General features: G+C 50.8%; 1 protein-coding gene across 2 annotated transcripts in view; it reads right to left on the reverse strand.

Annotated features, from left to right (window-relative positions):
- The window catches only part of IFT140 (intraflagellar transport 140), a 95,537-nt gene that overhangs the window by 51,958 nt on the left and 22,898 nt on the right, over positions 1–20,681 (reverse strand). For both annotated transcript variants that reach the window (XM_005866554.2, XM_005866553.2), the window contains exons 10-16: positions 15,406–15,609; positions 15,197–15,269; positions 13,395–13,486; positions 7,430–7,557; positions 5,216–5,333; positions 3,473–3,603; positions 1,289–1,457 (exon numbers count right to left, since the gene is read on the reverse strand). In XM_005866554.2, the coding sequence (XP_005866616.1) occupies positions 1,289–1,457; positions 3,473–3,603; positions 5,216–5,333; positions 7,430–7,557; positions 13,395–13,486; positions 15,197–15,269; positions 15,406–15,609 (915 nt within the window). The remainder of the gene's footprint in view (positions 1–1,288; positions 1,458–3,472; positions 3,604–5,215; positions 5,334–7,429; positions 7,558–13,394; positions 13,487–15,196; positions 15,270–15,405; positions 15,610–20,681) is intronic.

A 20,681-nucleotide genomic window follows, 5' to 3' on the forward strand; every position in this document is an offset into this window, starting at 1 on the left:
AGGAGCTCTTTAGGATCCTGTCCTGCGGGACTCAGAACAGCAGCTCCCGGCTGCAGCCCCTTCTGAACAGGAAAGCAACAGGGGGCCTCGGGGTGCCGGAGCCTTTTCTTGCTGTGTGAATTCCTACACTTTCTCATCATCTTCAGAAAAGACCCAAAGAGCTATCTGTTCCAACTGCTGGAAAGTGCCCTTCACGTGTACACTCCCTCATCATCAATTTGCATGTTCTTATCACTTGTCTAGACTTGTCACCAGGCCCTCTACCGTGAGGGAAATTCTCCTGGCAATGTCTTCGCTTCTCTCAATCCAGTGAAGAGATGCTACCTCAATACACTTTCCCACTCAGTGCTTCAGAACCAATGGTTGGATCCACTTCTGAAAATCTCGGAGCACGGACACAGATTGCTGATAATCTCAGGGCATCTGAAGGGACATTCCTTCGGCAGGGAGACAAGCCCCCTAAAGTTAGAGGGCGGCTGTCCTTTGCTGACTTACTGAAGACCCTGCGTATAAATTCTCTTGGAAAGAGATGGCTTAGAAAGTGGCACAGCATCTCTAACCGGTTTGGCTCAGTGGATAGAGCAGCGGCCTGCGGACTGAGGGGGGACCAGGTTCGATTCCGGTCAAGGGCATGTACCTTGGTTGCGGGCACATCCCCAGTGGGGGGTGTGCAGGAGGCAGCTGATCAATGTTTCTTGCTCATCGATGTTTCTAACTCTCTATCCCTCTCCCTTCCTCTCTGTAAAATATCAATAAAATATATATTTTTAAAAAAAGCAGCATAGCAAACCACTGGGCTTTCCCAGGTGCTAGACATCCGTCCCACAATGCATAAGAACTGGAAAGTGTCAGCGTCCAGGCCCTTGGGATGTGGCCCTGAGAGTCATCAGGTGGGAGAGGGAGACCCTGCAGAGCTTGGGGAGCGGGTGGCGAGAGCAGAGAGCGTGACTGAGGCGAGGAGGCTGCTTTGGTCAGAATCGTCCGTGTCTGAGCATCACGGCAGGTTGCGGGACGAATGAGGGGTCAGCACGCTACCTCAGCGCCTCAGTCACAGGACATGCTGACAGCAGGTGGAGAGAGCAGGAGAACAGAGTATTACACTAGCCAGGCAAGACAGAGGGTGGGCTCAGCCTCCTCGTGTCCGCCCACGGGAGAGGCTACAGGCACACATTCATGCTCCACGTGAATGAATTTCCCTGTAACTTTCCTATAAACCTCGTCACCAAGACTGTGCACCCATAAGTCCCAAGTCCCCATGCCTCGAAGCACAAATGGGGCTGCGCAGTACCATGGGGCTGGCGCTGTCCTTGGCGTGGGCCTTTCTGTCCGCAGGCTGCAGCTGGGCCCCCGTTGCCTCCCGCACGGCCTCGCACACGAACAGCCTGGGCTCACTCTGATCCCAGAAGTGGCTCACGGGAACAAGATGCGCCAGCGTCCCATCCCCGAAGGCGTGGTTCCTGAAAGAGAGGCCCATGGGAACCCATGAGAGAGTTCCCGTTCTCAGCCTCCGCAACACCTTCAGGCCAGTCTCCAGTCAGCGTCGCAGGCCTCACGGGAGCTCAGCCTGGGAGTACACGGGCACACCATGCTGCAATGCAGCCCGTCTGATCGTATCCTTTCACATTTAAAACAATTGGTCGAAAGAGTCCCAGTGGAGTCTAATGGGAGAGACGATAAGGCTTGGGCTCTAGAGGTTGCGTGGAAGGTCCCTGATGCTGGTCCCCGGGACTAGGGGGTGGACCTCAAGGTGGGACAGCACCCCCTGCTGGGCAGCTTTGCGCCTGGGGTCCACTTCCAGCCGTGACCCGTGTGATGCGGTGCATTTACCCCTGGTCCCTCCCTCCTTTAAATCTCCCTGCTCTACAGGCCCAGAATGCAATGAAGAACTGGAGGGAGAAAAAATGGGCTGGGTGGCAAAGAATGGATCAGATCTCAAAAGAAGGCAGGCAACTGACAAAAGACAGGGAGCCCCACCCCACCCCAGGGAGTATGAAGGCAGGGACAGGCTCCCTGTGCCTGTGTGGCCATGCAGGAGCCTGGGGACCTGACCAGCAGCCCTCACAGATGTCACTGCTCCAAGACCGAGCATACAGCAGGGCAGGTAAACAAGCATTTGTGGTGACCCACAGAGTGCCAGGGGCACCTCGGGACTGGCCTGGTGAGGGGGGTGGACACAAGGGTGTGGCTCAGGGGCTCCCGCAGCAACTAGGAGGGAAGCAGGAACAGCAGACAGAGTGCGGAGGGGGAAGCGTGACTCAGAGGCATTTCAAAACAAGAACACTGGGGCCTAGAGTCACAGAGAGTGGAGGTAAAGGGAAGGTTAGTTCTGAGGTTTCAGATCGGGTGACCCAGAAAAACGGTGCTGCGGGCAAGAACGGGGCTTCTGGGGAGTGAGGCTGAGCTGGGGGTCCGTTTTTGAGGTGATGACAAGAAACTCCAGGGACGCCTGGAGATGGAGAAGTGAAGCCAAACTTGGTGAGAAGTGAAGATAAGCATGTTCAGTTGGGGCCACCAGCAGATGCGAGTTTAAGCCACCAGGTAAAATGGTTTCCAGAAAGGGACTCTGAGGAGGAGAGAGGTGGGAGGGTGGGAGGCAGGCTGGACGGGCAGGAGGGGGCTGTGACAGGAGCAAAAGGAACAGGGCAGCCAGAGAACAGCACCGGCTCAGCCATTCCTGGCAGCCGCTCTCCCCTGCCCCAGCCTGCAGGCTTCCTGCCTCTGCACTCCCTTTGCTGCTTATACACCAACCTGCACAGGGGCCACGCAGCTGCTCCCACAAGGGCCAGAGTCAGCCCCCCCGGCCCCCCAGCGCTCTGAACACTGCACTTTGCTCTCATGAGGCACTTTGTGCAGAATCAAATGTGAACTGTAGGCGGAATAATATATAAGGCCCAGTGGTCGGCAAACTGCGGCTCGCAAGCCACATGTGGCTCTTTGGCCCCTTGAGTGTGGCCACAAAGTTTCAATCTCACTGTACGTGCGCGCCCGCACGTGGTATTTTGTGGAAGAGCCACACTCAAGAGGCCGCAGTTTGCCAACCACTGGTATAAGCACTTAAATTCTGTGAATATTTTCTTAGTAGTAGTAGGACCTACAAATACATATTCCGTGAACTCCTTGGAGAAAGAGTCCTTTTTTTCTAGGAACACATTCTCTAAAGACACACGCCCTCCCGACCATCGGAGACGCGGATAGGTCTAAGGGCCGCGCAATTCTCTCTCTCCTGGGATGTGGGGCCGTTTCTGTAGACACCTCAGTCACGGCCCTTCCAGACGCTAATTCCAGAACCTCAGAACCTAGAAAACAGAGATTAAAGGTCCAGATCGATCCCAACTGCCCAAGTGTGCTTCTCCTTCACCTTCCGTCTTCACTATGAATAACTGCTGGGCTTTCTGAGGTCATAACTTAGAAAACCTGCCGAGAGGTTGAGGCTGAGTATTTTCAACAAAATCCCCCCAAACCACCATCTTACTTCGTAGTTTCCTGCCCATTAAAGGACAATGTCTCTCTCTGATCAATCTGTCCCATCTTGAAGTCGAAGACGGTCACCGTGTCCATTTCCACGTCATAGAAACAGATTCTGGAATCGGGGCTGCTGTCAGCCTAGGGGAAGAGAAACCAGCAGCTCAGAGCCCGCGTCTGAGAAAGCCCGTCCTGGTGTCAGTGGCCCGGCCACTCTGGCCGGAGTGCGTCCAGCATCAGAACCTGAATGTCAATTTACTGTCATCCCACAAAATGGTTGTTGAGTTGCTACTTTATAATTTCAGAGAATTGAAAACAAACCCCCAAATGTTGTGAAGGTCAACGACAGCTATCCAGCTGTTCTCAGTATGGACTGGAGTGCGATGTCCTTTTGGCTGCGGTGGATGGACCACGGGAACAAGGAGGAGTCTGGATTCGGATAAACCAACTCGGATGCAGCTCCCTGGGGGTGACTGGCGTCTGAGGAACGGCTCGGCACCCATGCTGAAGGAACGAGGCTGCCCTCCCTCTGGGAATCCTCTCCCAAGTGTCCTGGGCTCTGAGCTCTCCCTCTCACCTGCTCACCAGCCGGGCTCATACTCCCCCCACTCCCTAAAGACATTCCCTTGATTAGGTCAACCCCAGGCACCAGTCAACCTCTCTTGTTTGTTCTTCCCAAGTCCCAGCCCTTCCCCATACAGTCAGGGCGTGAGCAGGACTCTCAGTCACAGCTGCATCTTTGGACAAAGAATTTGTCTCAATCTCTTCACTCATTAAACAGGAAGTGTTAGGTGCAAGATGCCACAGCTACCACTGCGAATGCTATCATCTCACTCATCATCTCTCCTTTGTTCTTGATCCTCACACGGAAGGTACATGTGCACACGCAAAAGAAACCGAGAAAAGGGAACCAGCTTGGTTGCTAGGGGCAACAAATGCCAAGAACTTAGGTAGACTTTATTCTACGAGGGTTCACAGCTTGGCTCCACTATCACCACGTTTGGGAGCCTCCTGACCTCCCTCGACGGCAACTCCTCCCGGTTTCTCGCTCTCCGGGCACTGGCACTGTCCTCCCAGCTCTCACCAGGGCTGTAAAAATGTACGTGTTTGCCTCACCCTTTGATCAATGTCTGTTCAACCACAGTGGGGAGCCAGATCCTTGTTTAACTGATCAATCTGTATCTACAGTGCCCAGCAAAGCGCACTGTGCATGGAAGCAACCCATAATCAACTCTTGAATGCGTGACCAAGAGCACAAACGAATGAAAACATGAACATGCTAGTGGGTGGCAAGGCACCAGCCACCGGGAGCAGGACCAACATGCCCTCCGTCACCTTGCCTTCAGCCCTCCACGCAGGTGCCCACACCCCGATGTCGCACCGTCTCCAGCAACCCTGTGAACCCCTTGGGCCGGAAGAGTTTAGTTGGGCAATGAAAAGAGACAGAAAAGAGGAGAGGTGAGAGGTTCTGTAAAGAAGAAACCCGTGTCTGATGAAGTCAGAAACGAAGAAAGGCAGGAAAAAACGGAAGCTATGTAGGTGGGGAGGGCAAGGACAGCACCAGGTGGGAGAGGGCACAGGCAGGAGGAGAGGACCCCCTGGAGAGGGGATGAAAGAGGAAGAGGAATGGAAGCTGGGACACAAAGATACAAAAGTGGACGCAAAAGGCACAGACAGGAAGGCCCAGGGTCCTGTGAGAGCAACTAACGGAGACCGAAGAGAAGGAACAGAGGCCCGCCCCATGGGCACCCACCTTGCTGGGGTGGATGCTGATCTTGTTGCCGTTGGCATTACATCTGAGCGACACAATGCCCCCCACACCAGGGACCAGCTCGGCCAGGTTCTTGCAGCTGCAGTGCACCTTCGCCTCCCTGCAGGAGGAGGACAGGGTCAGCGCACACTCACCGTCGGGTCGCTGTGCACGGCAGGTCAGAGGAAGGCCCTGCTTCGCCAGTGACCCCAAACCTTTGTTCACAGAACTGAGTCCCGCCCAGTGGCCCAGCTGCTCTCACTCCCGGGTGCCTTATGCCCCCGGAAACAGGCAACGGGCCAGGCTCAGAATGCAGGGTGAATTTTTAAAGTTCTCACGTTCTTATCAGCAAATATGAATATGTCATTTCCTCCTCCTCCTGCCCCCCAGCGTTTCCCCTGCAGCAATTTGTGATCTCTCCTTTCAGAACGGGATTGCTATATCTCACTATTACAACTGCATACGTTCCATCACAGGGATGAACTAAAATGTACTTACCTCCTCCCGTTTAGCTGGTTCTAGTTTGTTACCTATAGAAACAACCCTGGGTTTGCTCATCATGATTTTTTTTTTTTTACTTTATTCACTCTTCCTCAGTTCCTCCCTAACACCCCTTCTGTCCCAGGATCCCAACGGGACCCGCATGACTTCTGGTCACCAGGCCTCCGTAGGCTCCTCTGGGCTGGACTCCTGCTTTTGATGCCCACGCAGATTTGAGGAGGACTGGTCAGCTGTTCTGTGGAGTGTCCCACCGCCCAGTGGGAAGGAAGGGTCTGGTGTTTTTCTCATGTTTAGCCTGGGGTGTGGGTTTTAGGAGAACCCACAGGTACAGTGCCGTTGTCATCACATCATGTTGGGGTCTGTGCTGCTGATCCCGGTCTCTCCTGTCTGGGGTCATGTCTGTAAAGTTACTCCTTTCCCCCCTCCCTACACTGTCCCCTTTGGGAGGACGTCACTATGTACAGCCCACACTTACGAAGTGGGGGGTTATGTTCCCCTCCATGGGGAGGAGGATCTACATAAACTATTTGCAATTCTTCTGTGGATTATCTGTCTCCTTTCCTCTACTTATTAGCTTATTCATCACTTATTTATATTAGCATGAATGCACAGGTATTTATTTTCTACTTTGGGTTCTAATACAAAGCTGTTTTATTTATTTTGTTGCTCAAATTGTTCCAGCTTTCAGCTTGGGCCACTAGGAACTCTTTTGGGTGGCTCCTATGTCCCCTGACACACCCCATCATTATATATATATCTTAGCACTTTCTCACTTTCTGACATTTAAGACACTCTGGGCTCATCTTGAACATTGGCTGCCTCAGCCCTAGAATCAGCCATTTCTCCAAGGACCCTGGCTCCTTGTATGGGAGATGCTGCTAGACACCCGAGTCTGGGCCCTGCTGTGCTGGTTGCTCTGGGGGGTCCTTGCGTCTAGGCCCTCAGCTGACAGAACAAGGAAATGTGTGTGCACTGACTGGTGTATAGACACATATGCATAACTATCTTCTTATGGATCTTTATCAAGCTAAACAAGACTTCAAACTTGTGTCTCCAGCTCTAACCCATCACCACAGGGATCACTCTGGCCTCCTCCATGCTTGTCCCAACCTCCCACCCGGCTCCAAGCACCCTCCATCCATTCGCTGCACTGCTCACTGCCAGCGTAGCAGTACCGGGTTGTCACCCTGCCCCTGTGGGAATTAACTTTGTCAACCAGAGCACCGTGCTGCGTGCAGTCCCTGCGCTTTGAGTCTTACAGTCGCCACTCGTTCCCAAAGTGGCTCAGGTCGGCCACACGCCCCCCCCGGTGAGCTTGTCTCATGCATTGGCAATGCAGGTGGATGTTCTGTCACCTTCTGCATTCCATTCTGGGATCCCCCAATCTAAAAGATTTGTTAAAAATGTGCACACGCTTTGCTCATTTTTGCTGAGAAGTTCTATGGGTTTTGACAAACAGACCAGGCTCTGTATCTATCACACTGAAGTTTCCTTACCCTAAGAAACCCCCCATGCATCACCTGTTCAACCCCCTCTTCTTCCCCATCATGGAAAGATTGAGAATTTAAGCCAAAACAGGTGTTTAAAAAAAATTTAGTGGCATGTTAGTGTTGAAAGGAGAACATAAAGAGTTTTCTAGCTCCTGTCCATTTCATACCCGCCACATTATCTCCTAACTTTTCAAATGTAATCCTTTCATTTGGACACACACTGTACCTTCGGGAAAGATCGAAGCTTTTAAAGTGAGCCAAGTCTGTCCCGATGACCAGGTAATTTCCACAGATGTCCAGGAAGCCTGGGTTCCCCTCCGTCTCAGAGAAGAGCAGGAGCTGTTTCACAGTCCCCTGAGGAAAGGAAAGGATGAGGAACTCAGAAAAGCTGCTGTGTAGCATTTCACTTTTATGACTAAACATTATTTACAGAGGATCCCGTGTGCTCCACTCACACAGACAACAGACTGATGGCTCGGTGTGCGACCAGCACTCTGCTGGGCTCCAACACGACACAGGGAAGGTGGCCCTGCCCTCAGGGAACCCCTCATGCTTACAGTCCCGAGAGGGAGACAGACATCCACTAGGTCAACAAACAAATACACATGTAACCTCAACCTGAGGAAGCGCTAGGGAGGTGACAGGATGCTAATGGTGGTGAGACGGTCAATCCCATGTGTTTGGGTTGGTCCAGGAGGCCTTGTCTACATAGGTCTTAAGTGAAAGCCTCTGATATACTTACTATGTTGCTGGTGTCACATAAGTGGTTGCCTTTGCGTGGAGAGGTCAGTGAGTGGATGGGGTAGTAGTTACATCATGGGTATGTTCCACCTGTGAAAACTCACTGAGCTGTATGAACACTACGGACGACATGGCCGCTTTCCTGGGCGTGTATCACACTTCAGCAAAATGTTCGAGACGTAAGTCTTGTCTGGAGGCAATATTTAAACTGAGGTTGGGGAGAAGGAGCCAGCTATCTGGAGGGCTGTGGGCCATCATTTCAGGAACGGAAGATGGCATGTACTGGAACAGGAAGGGCTGGTCTGGGAACCCCGAGGCCCCCGCAGTGGGAAGGAACAAGCCACGGTGAGGCCACGCGGGGTGGCACTAGTGTGGGCCCAGAGTTACGTAAAGAGGGAGAGAGTCAGATTTTGTTGAAAGTGAAGCTGGAGGACTCTAAAGGGTTCTGAGCCATGAAGTAATTTCATAACTAATTATATTGTTTAAAGTGTTTAAATGTCATTTAATTTAAAATATCACTCTTTTTTTTAAAGCTATTTTATTGATTTTTACAGGAGGAAGGGAGAGGAATAGAGAGTTAGAAACATTGATGAGAGAGAAACATCAATCAGCTGCCTCCTGCACACCCCCTACTGGGGATGTGCCCGCAACCAAGGTACATGCCCTTGGCCGGAATCGAACCTTGGACCGTTGAGTCCGCAGGCCGACGCTCTATCCACTGAGCCAAACCGGTTAGGGCTAAAACATCACTCTTAACAGCACATTGAAAGAGTGGCCACAGTCAGGCTGGGTAGAGCTTGGGCTTTGTATACAGCTGATCCTGCTCCTCTGAGTTAAAAGAGGCTCCTGGCTCAATTCAAGCAGTGATCAGGGAGTGCCTGCACCCTGCATAGCACCAGGGCGGGAGCAGGCACTCTGACAGTGAGCGGCATGTCCCTGGGAACTTGGAGAGGGGGCGCGAGGTGTGCATAGCTGAGGGCATCGCAGGGCTGGGCCCGGCAGCAGTGGGGGCATAGGCCCAGCGCACGGGAGAGTGAGGAAGCAAGCTGGATGACAGGGAGGGTTCCAACTGAGCTAAACAGAGAGCGACTCCGAGAGCAGGCCAGTCGGCAAAAACCTGTGCAAACTGTCCAGAAGTCTCGGGTTGGGGGATGAATGGCCGGGGGGCAGGAAAGGAGGAATTCTAAACTAAACAATCTGATCTTCATTTTGATGCACCGAGCAGGAGCTTAATAAATGCTTGTGGAATAAGCAAACAGCTGCTTAAACATAGGGTCAAAGGAAGAGTCACAGGCGACTGCTGACTGGACCAAGGACGACCGCATTAATGACGACAGGATGGGTGTATCAGCCTCCTTTGCTCAACCTCTCCGCTGCTGCTCCTTACACGCTGTGTACCCAGGGTACACACTTGAACTCGTCTTGCTTCTACCTTGGTTCAACTATCATCTTTACGTCAATGTATTCCAAATTCCCAAATTTATTGCCTTAGAGCACTGATCCGGCCCCTGACCTCCAGAATCTGTATTCCTTTTTTCTTTTAATACCTCACACAAGGAGTGAGGGTATTATTTTCCATTGATTTTTAGAGAGACAGTGGAAGGGAGGGGAGAGAGAAAGAGAGAGAGAGGGAAACATCAATGTGACACACTGATTGGTTGAAACCTGCATGCGTCCTGACTGGGACCGGGAATCGAACCTGCAACCCAGGTATATGCCCTTGACTGGGAATTGAACCCGAGACCCTCTGGTGTGCTGGCTGACCTTCTAACCACTGAGCCAAGCTGGTCAGGGCCAGAACCCGTATTTCCAACTAGCTCTTGGGCATCTCTGAAGGGTGTCCAAGGTAGACCTAGTACCTTGCACCTTGTACTGCCAAACCTGCACTGTTTCTGTAGTTTCCATCCTAAGGCATCACGCCCGGCCAGCGTGGCTCAGTGGTTGAGCACTGACCTATGAACCAGGAGGTCATAGTTCAATTCCAGGTGAGGGCACATGCTAGGGTTGCTGGCTCGGTCCCTAGTGTGGGGTGTGCAGGAGGCAGCCAATCAATGATTATCTCTCACCACTGATGTTTCTAGTTCTCTCTCACTCTCCCTTCCTCTCTGAAATCAATAAAAATATATTTGAAAAAAATTTAACCCAGACTCCCAAACTAGAAAACTCAGCCCTGGCTGATTAGAGCATCGGCCTGTGCACAGAAGGGTCACGAATTCCATTCCCGGTCAAGGGCATGAATCTGGGTTGCAGGTCGATCCCCAGTCCCAGTCAGGGCCCATGTGGGTGTCAACCAATTGACGTGTCTCTCTTCCTCCCTCCCTCCCTTCCACTCTCTCCAAACATCAATGGAAAAAATATCCTTGGATGAACATCCTCAATTTTTTCCTCTCTGTTGCCACCCACCATCCAACTGCTCACCAACTGATTCATTCCTCCCTCCACTCTGGCCTCAGCTCCCAGCCCCCTGCCTGGCCCAGCCCACTGCCTGGCTCCAGGTCCTTAGACCTCTCACCTCTGGCATCGCCTACCTGACTTCACTGTGTGCCAGCTCCCCTCCTCTTTCCCGCCACACTGACACAGAACTTACCTTCTAGGAGGAAAAAATAAACACAAGAAAAAAGCAAGCCCAAACGCCCCCTTCCCTCCTCTCTGGGCTGCACAACCCCCGCTGTTTTTGGACTGGCCCACCAGCCCTCCTGCTGCGTTCCCCATTTCTCGGCTCTCCTCTCGGCGTAAGCCTCCAGCAGTATCTGTCAGACACCAGCCCTTTCCTCAGCCCCAGCCTCTGTATAAACGAGCCCACCCCCTGGTGCCCGTCACTGCTCTTCAACCCAGGCCACTCACTGCACAAACAGTATAAAGGCCTGGGAGGAGTGGAGCTCTACGTGTCAGCCCGGAAGGAGGCCCGCTTAGAAAACTGGAAGGTGCCTGTCATGGTCCAAACGAGCACCAACTGTCGTCTGCGTGGCCACCTCTACACCAGCAGGAAGAAGGGTCTGAAAAGACACACTCCAGGCGTCCACAACGGGGAGCGCTCCCAATCTTCCCCTCACACATGCTGGCAGGATGTTACTCGTTACAGTGGGCACACACTCCTCTAGTTAAAAAATTAACAGATGCCCTAACCGGTTTGGCTCAGTGGATAGAGCGTCGGCCTGCGGACTCAAGGGTCCCGGGGTCGATTCCGGTCAAGGGCATGTACCTTGGTTGTGAACACATCCCCAGTGGAGAGTGTGTAGGAGGCAGCTGATTGATGTTTCTCTCTCATCGATGTTTCTAACTCTCTATCCCTCTTCCTTCCTCTCTGTAAAAAAATCAATAAAATATATTTTTTAAAAAAATTAACAAAAAGGACAACTCCAGGCCACCTGTTGTGAGACATCCTCCAAGCCCACTGGCAAGGCTCCTCAGTTGCCTCCAGGTTTCCCAGCAGGCCCCTCTCCCCTTCCGAGCAGACCCTTGCCTTTGCTCACTATGCCATTTGCCCTTTCTCAGTGTACTAGCAGTCCTTTCCCAGCAGGCCGCCCCCCCCCCCCCCCCCCGCCCCGCAGGTCATCTCTCTGCTGACAGAGCTGCCCCCCGTCATCTGTTCTTAAGAACATGACCCCGCCCTGCCTATGCTATATATGTCCAGGGCAGATGCCCCCACCCAACTGTCATTGCAAGGAAGGTGAGCTTTCTTTTTTGGTTAATCCTCATCTGAGGATACTTTTCCATTGATCTTTTAGAGAGAGTGGAAGAGAGAGGGAAAGACAGAGAAACATCGATGTGAGAGAAACACATCGATTGGTTGCCTCTTGCACGTGCCCTGACCAGGGCCCAGGGCGGGGAGGAGCCTGCAACCAAGGCATGTGCCCTTGACCGGAATCGAACCCGGGACCCACTGGTCCGCAGGCTGACATTCTATCCACTGAGCCAACCCGGCCAGGGCAGGAAGGTGAGCTTTCTTTGCACGGGATGCCCCGATGGGCTCTGGCCTCCTTCCCTCCAGCCTCTGCCTCCTCTCTGACCTTAATCTGCACTCGCCCCTGGGAGGGCACATGGGCTGTGGGCTGCTTCCCACACCATCAAGTCTCTACTCCCCTGACTCCCCTGTGGTGCCCCCATCCCTCTCCTGCTCCGAGTGTGCCCCTTCACTCCTCCCACGGGAGCTCCTTGGGGAACTGCTGGACGAAGGAGTGGGGGAGCAGCATTGAAAGGTACAAGAACACGATACAGATGCCCCCGAAACCAAATGCCGGACCCAGGACAGGATTCAGAGCTGGACGAAGCGGTCGCACTGAGCGCTAAAACCAGGGCCATGATAGGTGTTCTTGACCTTGATGCAAAACACTGCTACATTTACTGGGTTGAATGGTGACCACCAAAAGATATGTCCACACGGAACCTGTAAAGGTGACCTTATTTGGAAAAAGGGTCTTTGCAGATGTAAGTTAAGGACCTCAAGAGGAGACCTTTCTGGATTAGGGTGGGCCCTAAATAAACCCAGTGTCCTTATAGGGCACAGAAGAGAAACACAGACACAGGGAGAGGCCGTGAGAAGGTGCAGGCAGAGGCTGCAGTGATGCATTTACGTGCCCCGGAGCACCCAGACTGCCAGCGAGCACCAGGAACTGGGAGAAGCCTGGGCTGCATTCTCCCTCAGAGCCTCAGCAGGAGCCAGCCCACACCTGGATTTTAGACGTCTGGCTTCCTGAACTGTGAGAAAATAAACTTTTATTGTTTGAAGCCACGCAGTTTGTGATACATTTTTATGGCAGGCTCAGCAAACGAATACAGCATGCCAGCTGCCGGCTTCACACATTCCATGTATGTGGGATGCAGACAGATAAGGGTTTCTTTTGTTTGTTTGTTTTTTATTGATTTTAGAGACAGGAAGGGAGAGGGAGAGAGAGATAGAAACATCAATGATGAGAGAGAATCATCGATCAGCTGCCTCCTGCACGCCCCCTACTGGGGATCAAGCCCAGAACTTGGGCTTATGTCCTGACCTCCGTATTCATGGGTTGATGCTAACCACTGAGCACACTGGCAGGGCAGGTTTCTTCACACCACCGAGAGGGAACAGGATAGTGTTCGAGGTCTGTCATTTGGAGGCATGACTTGCTCCCATCCTGGCCTCTCCCTCAGACACATGCACAGAAAGGCCTGTCCAAAGATATCACGTCCTAAACTAATGGCTCCTTCGCCCCCAAGATGCACAGCAAACATTGCCTCCCATTCCACAGTCCCATGTACTCAATCAAGGTCCAGTAATCTAACCTCCTCACTGCAAAAGGCCCTTGCCCTGCCTACTGATTTCTGAAGTCACAACAGTTACAGATGGAGCAGCTCTCCAGCTCCTGATCTGTCTGGATAAAACCAATGTGCAGGCTCTGGCTTGACTTGGAGAAAGTTTGCCCGAATTGTCTTCATCATCAGAGCCCACTCGTTCTGGGGCAGCAATTTACCTGCCAGGTTCGAACTTGAACTCGATTTGGCTCCACCGTGTAAAGGTTTTCCTCGTGCATCGCTAACACTGGAGACTCACACAGAAAGGTACCTAAAATGAAGAGAAACATGACAGCAACAGCTAAACATCTCATGCTTCCTCAGAGTTGAAGAAGCATTTTCACACACGTTCCCTAATTCGCCTCAGACCCCATAACAGCTTTGTGAGGGGTGTGTTTTCTGCATGTTGCAGGTGAGGAAAGCGAGGCTCTGAGGGACAGGGAACTGCCCACAGCCAAGTTGGCAGTGACGGCTTGTGCAGGCTGCAGGCCTGGGGTGGACACTCAGTGCCGGGCCGTGCACCACGCATCAGTGGTGTCTCCTTTCTCCCTCCTGGCAGCACAGCACCTATGAGGGCACAATGGTTTAAGCAAGTGTCTGCTTAACTTATGTGGAACTTTGGAGGCCACAAGCGCTGGTCTCTACACTAGTTTCTAGACAGGCTCTTATCTGGTTGGGGAGATGGTGACACACACAAGACAGAATATTTCAGTGCCTGCTGTGCTGTTTGTCCTCTTGAGTGAATAAGAAGTTCATCCTGCCCCTAGGGGGCCTACACTAGAAGAGAGGAAAAGATGCCAATTACCAGCAAAATACAAGGTAGAGCAAGAAAAGTGTTAGGAGAGAATTTCAGGCAACAAAGCATTAGAGGAAAAAAACAGGGAATGGTCTGAGGGAGAGAGGTGATAACCAGCACACACATCCCCAGAGAGGTGAGGTGTTCAACGGAGCACAGGGAGGGCTCATCCTTGGGTCATGTGAGGGGAGAGGGCTGAGGTCAGGATGGCTGAGCCGGCCGAGGAGCACATCTTCATGGTCGCTGTGTAGGCTGGAAGCCACCCCCTAAGGTATCACGTCCTCATCCCTGGAACCTGTGAATCTTAGCTTCTGTGGCCAAAGATACCAGGGTCTCGGGATGGGGAGAGTATCCTGGGCCTTCCAGGTGGGCCCCAAATGCAATCACAAGTGTCACTATTAAGAGGGAGGTAGATTTCAGACAGGAACAATGTGACCCCAAGCCAAGGACTGCCAACAGTCACCAAAAGCTGGAAGAAGCAAGAAACAGATTCTTCCCTAGAGCTCTGGAGGGACACAGCCCGCTGACGCCTTGACTCTGGGCCTCTCGCCTCTACAGCTGTGAGAGAATAACTTTCTTTTTAAGCCACTGAGTTTGTGCAGCTTCAGAAAACTCCTACAGGCATGTGCTGAAGAGTGGAGGGTAAGGCAGCCTCGTGAAACAGAGAGCTGGCGAGACTGACGGGACAGAGAGAGCCGTTTGAGAGTGATGGAGCCTCTCTGGTGATCCGTCCTGACATTTCCAGACAGAGGCTGGCCTTGGTCAAGAGGCCCTGGGGCTCACTGCTCTGTGCGGTCTGGATCCAGTTCAAAAGTCGGGTGTGTAGCAACTCCGTCCCCTGGGCGGCACTGTGATATGTGCCAGTGCGGCCTTATTTCGGAGCTGTTTTATTGTCCTGGATCCAGCTTGCTGGCCCCGGATCCAGCTGCGCTTCTCAGCCACCTTGAGGGGCTTCAACAGGGTGAGGCCCAGGAGGCCGGAGAGGCCCTGGCAGCTCAGGGCCGGAGCTGCACCACTGACTCTGGAAACACAGGCATGAGAACTGATGTGCGAGTCCCGCATGGCCCTGTGCCAGCCCTCTGCCCAGACCACAGCACCAGCACATCCCACCCCATTAGATGGTGAGAAAAGAAAGCATGGTGCTGAGTGTCCCTTCTGCTGGGGTGGGGGTGGGGGAGTTCCTACCTGCATTTCGCAATATGGCTCCAGAAGGCTCAAAGACCGCCACCTGCTTTCCATTCCAGACAACGACAGCATCCTAAAAAGGACCGTGGACATGAAAAAGCAACCTGCCCTCTGGGCCCCTTACCGTCCTGAATGACCCTACAACTGACCGGGTCTTTTGTCTACACTGAAGACCCCCAACCGACCCCACAGGTCAGCCTCGCAGATACCTTGGTGATGAACACTCCGCTGATGTGCATGTCTGTGCGCAGGTTGTATGTCAGCCCCGTGGACAGGAAGGACACGTTGAGTAAGCTTGGGGAAAGCTGCACCGCGGCCGCCTGCTGGTGGAAGTGCGAGGACATGGCCTGCGCGCTGAGGATCACCACGGCGCTCGTGTTGCTCACCGCCAGCAGGTTCTTCCGGGAGCCCCACTTCATTTCCACGTGGGAGAGAAAGAACCAAAAGTGTGAACAGTGGAGAGAGACAGTCAGGAAAACGTTATTCATACAAGGATTCATAAACAATTTCCCAGCACTATTTCTTCTTGTTCAAAATTATTTTTAAAATGTTGTAAGTATAAAATGTGTACATTGTACAAAATTTTTAGAATACTGATACTCAGAGTTGTGATGGAGCTGGTAGCTACCTATATGGCTGTTTTCGCTCGTGTCTGTTCTCACTGGTTGAACATCTACAATTTACTTTTCTTTAAAAAATGTTTTTATTGATTCTAGAGAGATGAAGGGAGAGAGAGAGAAACATTGGTGTGTGAGAGAGAGAGATTGATCAGTTGCCTTCTGCATGCACCTCACCGGGGATCAAACCTGCAACCTGGGTATGTGTCCTGACTGGGGATCGAACCAGCAACCTTTTGGTGCCCAGAACAATATTCAACCACTGAGCCACACCGGCCAGGGCTACAATTCACCTTTCTGATGTTAATTTAGAGGTGCTTACTTTTTAAAATTCATAGCAAACCTAACATAACATATTAAATTATCCAGCTTTCCTCTGATATAAAATGCACATTTATAATCTCATATTAAACTTCCAATCTATATAAATCTGTTTCTGGATCTCCTACTCCATTCCACTGATATATTTATCTACTCCTGATTAACCACTGTTGTTGTCTTTTCCAATTTTTATTTATTGAGTTGAGAGAGAGAGAGAGAGAGAGAGAGAGAGAGAAGCGATTTTTTGTGCCACTCATTGATGCATTCATTGGTTGCTTCTTTTCATTAGCTGCTTCCTGTATGTGCCCTGACCTGGGATCAAACCCACTACCTTGGCATATTGGGACAACACTCTAACCAGCTGAGCCATCTGGCCAGTGTCATAACCATTGTTTTAATTGCTAAAGTTTGAGATATATTCTGGTATATTATACAGAAATGTTCGGATTGTTTATACTTTTTTTTTTTTCTTGGCCATCTGCTCTCCCAGATGAGTTAAGAATTACTGTGTTGAATTCTCCCAGGGAAAAAAGTCCTTATTTTTACTGTGTATACATGTCATTTGTGGATTTATTTGGGGAGAAATGACACTTTTACAAGATTGAGGCTTCTCTTTGAGAAACATGATATATCTAACATTTACTCTGTTTTCTTTTACGTCCTTTAGGAAGGTTAGTGTGGCTCATTCTATTATTTTATTTTTATCCTTATTTGAGGGTTGCCTCCTAGTTATTTTTATTGATTTTTAGAGAGAGAGGAAGGGAGAAAGAGAGAGAGAGAGAGGGAAATATCGACTAGTTGCCTCCCATATGCACCCTGATTGGGGATTAAACTCTCAACCTAGGTAGGTGCCCTGACCAGGAATTGAGCCTGCAACTGTTTGGTGTATGGGACAATGCTCCTATCAACTGAGCCACCTGACCAGGGCCCATTCTATTATTTTAAATGGCATTTCTTTCATTACCAGTGAGGTTTCACGTTTTTCATGTATTTTACTAACTACTCCTAGGTAAATTATCTCCACCATTTTTTCCATTAAAGCTCTCAATATTTTTCTTTTTTATTTTAAGAGTACGTTTATTAAAGTTGCGAACAGTGAAACAAAAAAAGGGCTTAGGATAGAAAAACAACAGGGGAGAGCCTATGTGTGCTCGGCCTTGGCTCTCTAGATATGTTATAGGGAAGAAGTGAGCCACACTGAGCTGTGCGGACTCACCTGGGAAGAGCTCCCCTGGATGCAAATCTCATGGGGACCCTTAGCATTTAGGAGAAAAAAATAAAGATGCATGCCCGAGAGGGAAGAAAGGTGTGGGTATGCTCCAGAGAGAGCACACTTAATATTTTCCTTATAAATGTCAGTTTTCTTCATGTCCTTTATTCTAAGACTAGAGGCCCGGTGCACAAAATCATGCACCAGTGGGGTTCCTTGGCCTGGCCTGCAGGATCAGGCCAAAATCTGCTCTTCAACATCCCCCGAGGGGTCCCAGGTTGCGAGAGGGCACAGGCCAGGCCGAGGGACCACACTGGTGCACAATCAGGGCCGGGGAGGGACACGGAAGGTTGACCAGCTGGGGAGGGACCACGGGAGGGCTCCAGGGCCGGAAGGTTGACCAGCTCGGGAGGACCACGGGAGGGCTCCAGGGCGTGTCCGGCCTATCTTGCTCAGTCCTGATTGGCCGGACCCCAGCAGCAAGCTAACCTACTGGTCAGAGATTCTGCCCCCTGGTGGTCAGTGAACATCATAGCTAGTGGTTGAACAGCCTTAGCATATCATTATCATATTACGCTTTGATTGGTTGAATGGATGACCAGACGACCAGACACTTAGCATATTAGCCTTTTATTATATAGGATATCACTAAAGGTAAGCCATAAGTTAAAAGAATAGCTGTGTAAAGATTCTGTCCTCCCACAGAAAAGTAAAAGCAACAAAAGAGTTGTATGCAACTTTCTATTAAAATAAAGAAAACAATATGCATTGAGAATCGGGAAATACAGTGTTTTAGAGCTCAGATTTGCCTTCAGTTCTAGTTTTGTTCTCCATTGCCCAGTTTGACATAAGTTGTTATTTACTCAAACTTGTTAATCTTTGCTTTGCAACTATTTTTATTACTTCAAATCTGAGAAAGTTATGTTTTCTCTACAGATCTAATAATATTCTGTGCTATTTTTAGCCATTTATTCTGTCCTAATTTGTAACATATTTAACTTGTTAATATTTAACTTGTTAATTCATTTTTATATATGGCCTGAGAGGAGAATCTGAAAGTAATTTCCCAAAATTGCTAAAGGGTATCCCTAAACTATTTACTACATAAATTTTCCTTTCCACATTAGTATAGGATTAAAGACATTTTAACTTAAGAGATTTACATAGAGCAGATCTTTTTTTAAAAATATATATTTTTATTGATTTCAGAGAGGGAGAGGGGGAGAGATAAAAACATCAATGATGGCCGAAACCGGTTTGGCTCAGTGGATAGAGCGTCGGCCTGTATTGATTTCAGAGAGGGAGAGGGGGAGAGATAAAAACATCAATGATGAGAGATGTCTGCAGGCTGATGCTCTACCCACTGAGCCAAACCAGCTAGGGCTACACAGAGCAGATCTTAGAGACAACTTCCAGGATGGCAGGGTGAAGAGCCCAGAGGACATACAGGCATAAATGGTAAAAATTATGAAAAAAAAATCTAACTCTCTGGAAATTGGGCATAAAGCAAATGAAGACGCATTTATTCAAGAGAGTCTAGCCCAGCCGTGGGCAAACTACGGCCCGCGGGCCGGATCCGGCCCATTTGAAATGAATAAAACTAAAAAAAAAAAAAGACCGTACCCTTTTATGTAATGATGTTTACTTTGAATTTATATTAGTTCACACAAACACTCCATCCATGCTTTTGTTCCGGCCCTCCGGTCCAGTTTAAGAACCCATTGTGGCCCTCGAGTCAAAAAGGTTGCCCACCCCTGCCTTAGACCCTCGGGGGAGGGGGAGCTGGGTCATGTGGCTCAGTTGGTTGAGTGTCATCCTGTGCACCAAAAGGTTGCTGGTTTGATTCCTGGTCAGGGCACATCTCTCTTTCTCTCTCTCTCTCTCTCTCTCTCTCTCTCTCAGATTGAAAAAAAAAAAAGATTGTTTACTAATTCTGGTAAGAGCAGTACAGTCTGTGACACCTGAGCCACTCTGCTCCCCTCCTCCTGTCCCCCAGCTCAGCATGACTGAAGCCCCACTTGAGTGGATAAGACAGGGCTCCCTCTCTTCCAGCTCCCAGATGAGGGCTACAGCATGTCCCTGGTAGGGGCTAACCACCAGCATTTCTCGTCCCCTGGGCTCTGTGTTGTAGAAGCTAATTCCAGGTGAGTGGGGCAGAGAGGTGGGGGCCCTCTCCTTCTATCTGCTCACAGCATGGTAGTCTGAGAAGACTGGGCCCCCACACCCTGGCCCCTGCTTGCTCACAGGGTAAAGGCTCCATGCTGGGAGAGGCAATCTGAGAAGACAGAGACTACTGTGCCCGGCTCCATGCCCATAAAGCAGGGCGTCTTTTGAGAGAAGCTATCCCACTCCCAACCTCTGGAGAACTAAGATTTTTTCCCCCAAGGTAGAGGCTGTCCACAATATTGACACGATATTTAAACTAAAATGTCTAGCTCACAACAAAAAAAAATCAAGTGCCATGCAAAACAGAAGACTATAACTCACACACAAGAAAAAAACACAGGCAACAGAAACTGCCCCCAGAGGCCCAGATGTTGTACTTAAAGACTCCAAAGTAGCCATCCTATATAATAAAAGCCTAATATGCAAATCAACCAAACGGCAGAACGACCAGTGGAACAACTGGTCACTATGACGTGCATTGACCACCAGGGGGGAGACACTCAAAGCAGGAGTTTCCCCCAGCCCGCAGGCCCCAGGCCAGCCAATGTGGGTGCCAGCGGGGGGGCCCCCATCACCCCACAGAGGGAGGCGACCCGGCAGCGATGGTGGGGGGGCAGGGCCAGCGAGCAGGCAGTGCCAGGCCAGCCAAGATGGGTGCCAGCGGGCCCCCCTCCTCCCGATCGCCTCACCAGTAGCCCCACAGATCGCCGGCCAGGCCTAGGGACCCTACCCGTGCATGAATTTCATGCACTGGGCCTCTAGTTAAAAATATATTCAAAGAACTAAAAGAAATCAGGCTTAAAGAAGTAAAGGAAGTATGATTCAATGTCTCACCAAACAGAGACTATCAACAAAGAGACAGAAATGATCAAAAAAGAACCAAATACCCAGTAGAAATTAAAACATATGTCAACACAAAAACTTGTACATAAATGTTTACAGCAGCATCCTCATCCTATATAATAAAGAGGTAATATGCAAATTGACCATCATGCCATCACAAGATGGCCGCGCCCACGGGGGGGGGCGCAGGGGGACAAGGCCAGCTGCTCCGCGCCTGCTGCTGGGTTCCCCTCAGCCCCGCCGGGGCCTTTGGGTCCTCCTGCACCCCCCACTGACTGACAGCTCGCCCAGGCTTCTCCAACGAGCTGCCCATCCCTCTCTTCCTCCC

Source organism: Myotis brandtii, unplaced genomic scaffold (assembly GCF_000412655.1).
Source record: "Myotis brandtii unplaced genomic scaffold, ASM41265v1 scaffold233, whole genome shotgun sequence".
NCBI lineage: Eukaryota > Metazoa > Chordata > Mammalia > Chiroptera > Vespertilionidae > Myotis > Myotis brandtii.